This window comes from Juglans regia, chromosome 11 (genome assembly GCF_001411555.2).
Source record: "Juglans regia cultivar Chandler chromosome 11, Walnut 2.0, whole genome shotgun sequence".
Taxonomy (NCBI): Eukaryota; Viridiplantae; Streptophyta; class Magnoliopsida; order Fagales; family Juglandaceae; genus Juglans; species Juglans regia.
The window spans coordinates 10,430,892-10,438,551 of NC_049911.1; the positions used below are offsets into that span (position 1 = coordinate 10,430,892).

Sequence of the window (7,660 nt, forward strand, 5' to 3'; positions counted from 1 at the left end):
ATTTCGTTTACATGGATATCAACAATTGCCCAATTACAACCATACTAATTTATATATGGATATATGTCGAATATTTATTTCAAAACTTTAGCAAAGTCAAATATCTATAACCTCTAGTTAGATTTATTTTTTAAATTAATTTTTGTAATTCTAAATATAACAATGGGCTTGAAAAAGAAAAGATTTGATTTGGGTCCAAATTTCCAATTAGAATTTCAGAATATTCTATAAAAAATATATGATACTGAAAATCTTTATCTTATTTACATCTTCCCAAGACTGAAAATGAATAAAAATAAATAAATAATGGGCATAAATATTAGCCTGGCTAGTGATGAGCTGGCGTACTCTGATAGACTTAACTCTGGAGTATTCCTTTTAGGTGCTTCCAGGTGTCATACAGCTGTATGATGCCTCTCTCAGATTTACTAGAAAGCTCATTCTACAGGATTTTATTACAAATCTACCATCCCTTTTCCTCCTCCCTAGTACCACCAGAAACGACGACGTTTCAACTACCACTTCACAGTTCACGGAGTCATTTTCAGTTGCCTGTCCCTATAAAAAAGCTGACCGCTTGAGCCACTGCAACGGTAACTTCTGCGACACAAAACCGACTAAACGACAACGGAGTCAAAGCGTTGATAGGAGGATGGAATCGTCATTATGCCCAGCCGAAGTAACCTCAGCTGTCGTGGTACCGGTATTAGGTTTAGGGTGTTTATGTAATTTCGTCAAACCTTCAAACTTGGAGAATGAAAGTTAAAAAGAAAAGGCACGGAGAAGAAAGTTGGCAGTAGTACTAGCAGTAGCAGCAGTTGCGGGAGAAAGTTTTGTTTTTTGCATTTTGCTATTCGAAAACTCTGACGCAGTGAGTTGGTTTGATTCTCTCTATTGGTTGTTTGCTGTGGGTGTGAGGTTGTGAATCATGGGCGAGTCAAGTGACTCGGTTTCCGTTGACATGGATATGGTATCTTTTGGAGGGAAGGTAAGCGACCATAGCCACCAAGAATGTCTGATTTTTTTTTTTCATCTCCTTTTCTTTTCTTCAATGCAGAGTACTTTATTCCGACTTCTATTATGTTCTCTTTCTTATTCTATTTTCTGTGAGTTTATATATTTGTTTATTTATCCCTTTTTTCCCTGTTTTTTGCTTAATGTGATTTTGCAGGAATGTGTGGTGAAGACAAGCAAAGGTTCAGTCTCTGTGTTTATATGCGGGGACCAAGAAAAGCCTGCTTTGATAACATACCCAGATGTTGCTCTCAATTGTACGCTTCATTTGTTGCACTCATTTAATGGTGTTAATGCTAATTTTCGTGGATTTCTTGGCTTATAGTTTTGATGGGTTCTTGCATTTCTATTCAAAATATGTTCAGGATGAATGAAGCTTTGATTCACTGAGAAACTGTGCAGTCTGTGATTTATTAATCGATCTTGAAGTTGTCTGTAACGGATTTTTGTGTTTCACTTCAAATTTCATGCAAAAATTCGAGTTTTTGATGACTGGGTAGTGTTATTTGCTTTTAGGGGTTTTTAACTACGTTTTTGCTCAATCCAAATTTTCTAGAACTGAAAATATTTTTTCAGTTTCTAGGCGTTTACTTGTTTTCTGGGCTTTTACAGACATGTCTTGTTTCCAAGGCCTCTTCTTCTGTCCAGATGCAACTTCTTTGCTGCTTCATAACTTCTGCATTTACCACATTGATGCCCCAGGCCATGAGGTCAGTATCAGCCATGCATTTATTTGGACATCAGTGTGGCACTGAAAATTCGTTCTTTTGTTGATGTTAATGTCGTTTCTGTCTTCCATTTGTTTAAGAGTTGTTGCAGGTAGGAGCTGATGTCATTTCTTCAGATGCTCCATTGCCTAGCGTGGACGATCTTGCAGACCAGGTAGCTGAAGTGCTCGATTTCTTTGGGTATGTTAATGTTGTTCTCTTTTACTAGTTTTACAATTGTTTTGCATTTTACTTTATATCGGCGGGAATGGGGGGAATGATTTTTTATTTTATTTAAGGGAATGATGGGGGCTCTAAGACTCATCATATTGAATACTTAATGATTTCAGGAAATGAATGTTCATTACATTGAATTGTAATTTTTTCTATCACTCAACTTCTTTTCCTTATGGGATTTGTTGTTTAGTTATTTTTGTTCAATCTGTGGGCCCCTTGATTTCAATTTGTTTCAGTGTGTGACATACTAGTTTTCCACTTATGAATCCTAATTTTTTTTCATTCTTATCCAAAAATGTGCCGGGATATTGTAGAGTTCCAAATAAAGAGTTATTGTGGTCAATGTTGGAAAAGACATCAGTACCATTCAAAAATGTGTTATCTTGATGAAGTTGATGAGTTTCCAATCTTGTTAACCTTCTTGTTTTAACTGGACAACTGGAAGTGTGGGTCTTACTCTAACACTCCTTTCCTTAAAAAGAAAGAACTCTAGTGAATGAATAAGAGGAAGTGCCTTTGGTTTTTCAGTTTCAACATGTTCTACTTTGGAATCTAGATATTTTCATAACAAGTTATCTGGAATATAAGAAAAGGGCAGGCAGCTCAGTTTAGCATGGTAAAATGTTGAATGAATGTAGAGCTATATCAGATTGCACTGATGGCCTAAAATTTAGAACTAGGTTTTCAGGATAATATATTAAAGCTAGGGGAGTCTTGAATTTTTCCACTTGTTTTGTTGAATATTTGTCTACTGTTTTCAGAATCATCAGATTTACTTGAATGTTTTATGAGAAAAGCTTACTTGGAATCTCCTAGCTTGAAATGTGATAGATTAAGAAGAGGATATTGTAGTGTTTTAAAATAATCAGATTTACTTGGATGCTTATTTTTTCAATTATACACTGGCTAATTGATTTAGTAAAACATATGCTTGTTTTTCTTCATTTTTTTATTCTAATGAAACACTTAGAAAAACGTGATGTTACATTTGATTTCATTCATCAAATGATGATATCTCATTATATTCTCATTTCATTCTTATTCTGAATAAGAACAAATGTGAAGCTTTGAAATGAGTGTAGCAGATCACACTATTATTCAATTCTGGCTATAATTCAGTTTTTTCTTTTACTGATTTTATTTGCTCAACAGTTATTCGATTATACTGTTTTGTTTTATATTTAATATTTGCATTAATATTATCATTTTAGACTGTTTTGGTATGCTCTTTGTCATGAATGCTTTACTTACTGTTTCTTCTTCTCCTACTTGGGTTGCGTCTCTCTGTGCTCTTAATAAAACTGACTTCGTTATCAAAAAGAAAAATACTGCTTATTCTTTCTTCTCCCTTCTTCTTGACTATATGATGTTTTAATAACACTTTAGTTGTCTAAGCCCATGGGATTTAGACCTTATACCAGGCTACCAACATGGTCTACTGGAAGGCAGGGTATGTTGCTAGATTTGTTGGGGAGGGGGCCAAGATAATTCAAATGAGATTGATGCTTGTTGCAATGAAGAGATGACCCAAAAGTGATGCATATATACAATCAACCTTTCAAGGGCAGCATTTGCCACATTAGCTTGGAGGGTTATATTTTTTCAAAATCCCCAACATGGTTCAAAGAAGTGATTCCACAACCTAGCTAAAGTGGTTATCTCCGTTACATCTTATGCCCTTGTGTTTTGCCCCCTTTTTTCTCAATTATGTTGCATGGTAAACAAAAATTAATGCACCACCCTGTTGCTTGCAACATTAATTGCCTTGGCTCCAATTAACTGGTTAACTTCAAACCCAGTAGTTATTTGTCTCAAGGTTTGCAATTTATGCTAGACACCCTGGCTGCCACAACTTCCTCTTGGCTTGATCTGTGTATAAGTTTGAAATTTTAGAGTAGGTACCTAATGCTGCATTTTGATGATAGATCTGCTGCATGTAATGCTGAAGGCTTAGGAAGGTTAATTTGTTAATGAGATTGATGCTTGGCTTGCGAAGTCATAGTTTTGAGAATATTTTTTCTGATATATGTTGCACTATTAATCAGTAAGATCCAATATTTTGGTGCCAATTTTTCTCGTCTCATTTATTACTGTATTAGGTTCTTTAGTTCATGTAGAAATGAAGAACTAGCATCTGAGTGTTAATTGCAATCCAGCCTTGTTTGGCGTTTCCTGATTAAGAATTTCCTACAACATTTATTAATCAAGGTTTAGGGTTTTCATGTTTAATGTAGCTTTCGTTATTTGCTGAAGTAAAGGCACATGCATATTTGCTTTGCATTAGGTCCTGTAATGGGGTTTGAATATCACCCTATAGTACAATTTAATCCAGCTATTTTAAGCTAGATATCTCTTCGCCCATTCTCACTTGTAGTTTTTTAAGCAATTATTGATTTTTTCCACTTCAGGCTGAAAGAGGTTCTGTGCTTAGGTGTAACAGCTGGAGCTTATATCCTTACCCTCTTTGCAGTAAGTTGGCCAAATGCAGCTGCACTGTATTTGTCATGATGTTCTTATTCTGTAAGTCATGTGCTTTTTTTGTTTTTGTTTTTTGTTACCATATCGCAGATGAAATATACAGAGCGGGTGCTTGGGTTGATTCTGGTGTCCCCTATCTGTAAAGCACCATCATGGACTGAGTGGCTCTACAATAAGGTTCTAATCACCAGGACTCTGTCAAATGTGCTTGTGAATGTGAAAAACTATTATGTGGCAGCAGTCATGGTACATAGCTAATTGGAATATGTGCAATTGATGTAATGAAGGCACCATTAGATATCAGTGTCCAGAGTGGAGGCTGAGATGAGTACCAATGAACTTTTGTACAGTCCTAGTGGGTAATTTAGTAACCTGACGTTGCGAAAGGGCAGGAGGGGGTCTTTTGTGTGTAACTGTGCTATTTGATACCTTGAATGGGCTGCACTCACTGTTCAAAGTCTGAACACTCCCTAGCACTGAACCCTTCTTGTGGGGTTCTGTCTGGGGAATTGTAGGAGAACAGACTTCTTAAGCATTACACAAGAAAGATCAAGCTTAGACCTGCAATACACCCTTTTTTTTAACAACTTTTTTGTTTTTTGTTTTTCTCTTTGAGAAGTAAAACTAGAGAATCAATGCTTGGGATATTTTTGTATAAGATTGCATGAATTCCACTTTTGCAGGTATTGTTGAATTTGTTATACTTCTATGGCATGTGTGGTGTACTGAAGGAATGCCTCCTCCAGCGTTACTTTAGTAAGGTACACCAAATCACCTTATATTTCAGGCACTCTGCTCTTAAGATATGTTTTAATTTTCATATATTTCTTGTAGGAACTTAGGTGTGGCATGCATGGTGCAGAGTCGGACATAATACACACTTTCAGAAGGGTAGGGAAATCTCTGTTTCGATAATTTCTTGCCAATGTATTTGATTTAGATAATAAAATGAACAAAGTGATAACTCTACCCCACATGAACCACTTTTTTTTTTTCTTTTCTTTTTCTTTTTCTGTGATGTGCTTAAAGGTACTGGATGAAAGGCAGAGTTTGAATGTCATGCGGTACCTTCAAGCAATTAATGCGTAAGTCTTGTCCATTCCATACACATTTTATTTTGCCAGCTTCTGTTTCCATGTAATTTGAACTGCCCCCACCATGAAGGCTTCAACCTGTTATTATAGTTGAAATCTTCTTGTGGTGCCCATTTGAACTTTATATGTTTACAGTTGAAACGAGAAGCCACATAGCTGGTACTTATGCATTTCACATTCCAAAAATTTACCGAAGTTGGTATCTGTCTTGAAACAAGCTGCATAGTAAACAAAGCAGCTTATGTCCATGGGATGGTGATAGTATGATTCAGTAGATCAGCAAGGCAAACTGAAAAAAAAAAAAAAACCAAACAAAGCCAAATTGAGTTTTAATCATTCTGGCTTCTTGTTGCTGCAATTACAAATTCAACAAAATTACATATTGTGTCAAGAACGCCTGGGTATATTGATCAGATGGTCTATCTACAGGAGGCATGACCTTACAGAGGGCTTGAAGAAGTTGCAGTGCAAGACACTTATTTTTGTAGGAGAAAGTAGTGAATTCCACGCAGAATCTGTGTATATGAGTGCCAAAATGGGAAGAAAAAGCTGCGCTCTTGTTGAGGTAGCATACTTTTCCCACCAGTTTCGTCTTCCTCCATATGTTTTCCTCATTCAGCTTTCAATTGTGGTAATGGGATAATTAGCTCTGAAAAAGATGATTAACATGCTTTCACAGTCTAACATGAGAAGGATAATAGCACGCATGGAAGAAGAAAGAAAAAGGAAAAAAGAATTAAACATTGGCATCTAGTACAGTTTCTGCTGCTATGAGATGATCAACTGGGTCATTCAAGTGTAAATTCTTATCGAATCATAAATCATTGTTAATGATCTGCAACTTTATGATTTTGTGGCCTCTGATTTTGGAAAGCAAGCCAAGAAAAAAAGGCTGGCATTTTAGAATCGGTAGTTTATGAACTCATGTTTATTTTTATATACATGATTCAGATTCTTGCTTTTAACCAGAGGACCCCATGTGTGTCGTACTTATAACTAGAGGACCCCATGTGTGTATGGCACATTATTGTTCTACTTTTCACTTTCAGTCAGGTGTACTGAGTTATAATATGACAATTCTATTCTTGTGCATGATAGGTTCAAGCTTGTGGCTCACTGGTGACGGAAGAGCATCCATATGCTATGCTAATTCCTATTGAATTCTTCTTGATGGGGTTCGGTTACTACAGACAACAACATTTTGCCTCCTCATCAAGTAATGGCTCGAACCCAACTAGCCCTTCTTGCCATTCATGCATAGCACCAGAGCTTTTCTCTCCAGAGAGTCTTGGGATCAAACTTAAACCGATCAAAACCCGAGTAGATATTGAAATTTGATGCAGATGACTATTTGAAGTATGTATTCATTACTCACGTCTCCTGCGAAGCAATGTATATGGGGGCCGTGCTGTCTCTATCTTCACACATATACAGCCGTCAGAGATTTGTAATTTCTTCAGGGTAGCGTATTCTTTGATTCTGTTAGTTGGGTTAGGAAATTGGTGATCATGACTATGAGAATTTTTCAAACTTGGTTGTAGAAAACTTAAGGGGAACTGATCTAAGATGGAAGATGGAATTATTCTTTTGGGTTAGGAAATTGGTGACCATGACTTAAGTGTCTGTAATATACATACTTTTGTTATTCCACTGTATCTAATTCATGGTCATTATTTTGACTGAACTGGAAGGGTACTATTTATATATGTGGCTCCTTATTCATGAAATGGCTTTTCTGAGTATTTGCTTGTGATTTTAAATTTTTAATCTTTCTTTCATGAATTATTTTATTTATATTATTCATTATAGTCTTTTTTTAATATTCATTATAGTTTTAAGCAGAGCTGTTATAGCTCTACTGTGAGCTTTAAACTTAAAGGTTAAATGAATTTTGACTCACTTTGTGCTTTATTCAGTGCAAAACCATGCACATGTGTTCATTTATGAAATAATGGTGCCTCAAGGATAGTCATTTCATTCCATTGCAAATTGGCTACCGTGGGTGGGAAATAAAGCCAAGCTGTACTTAATGTTTCTTAATGTAGGGGTTTTTGTCATCAAAAGAAATTATACCCACATTGTTATTATTCCCAAAATTAAAAAATCCTACCAAGGTTTCAAGTTACAGCC

At 35.9% G+C, this 7,660-nt stretch overlaps 1 protein-coding gene across 2 annotated transcripts; it reads left to right on the plus strand.

Annotated features, from left to right (window-relative positions):
- The first annotated feature begins 737 nt into the window (after window positions 1–737).
- On the plus strand, window positions 738–7,281 carry LOC108980763 (protein NDL1-like). 2 transcript variants are annotated; one of them, XM_018951767.2, is made up of 11 exons: window positions 738–988; window positions 1,172–1,271; window positions 1,627–1,724; window positions 1,834–1,922; window positions 4,367–4,427; window positions 4,527–4,682; window positions 5,120–5,197; window positions 5,271–5,327; window positions 5,466–5,521; window positions 5,960–6,095; window positions 6,629–7,281. In XM_018951767.2, exons 1-11 carry the CDS (start codon window positions 929–931, stop codon window positions 6,866–6,868), a joined length of 1,131 nt encoding a protein of 376 aa, XP_018807312.1. In that variant the 5' UTR covers window positions 738–928; the 3' UTR covers window positions 6,869–7,281. The 2 variants fall into 2 exon arrangements, with proteins under 2 accessions (XP_018807312.1, XP_018807313.1); XM_018951768.2 differs by having other exon boundaries at window positions 744–988; window positions 4,527–4,613.
- The last annotated feature ends 379 nt before the right edge of the window (window positions 7,282–7,660 follow it).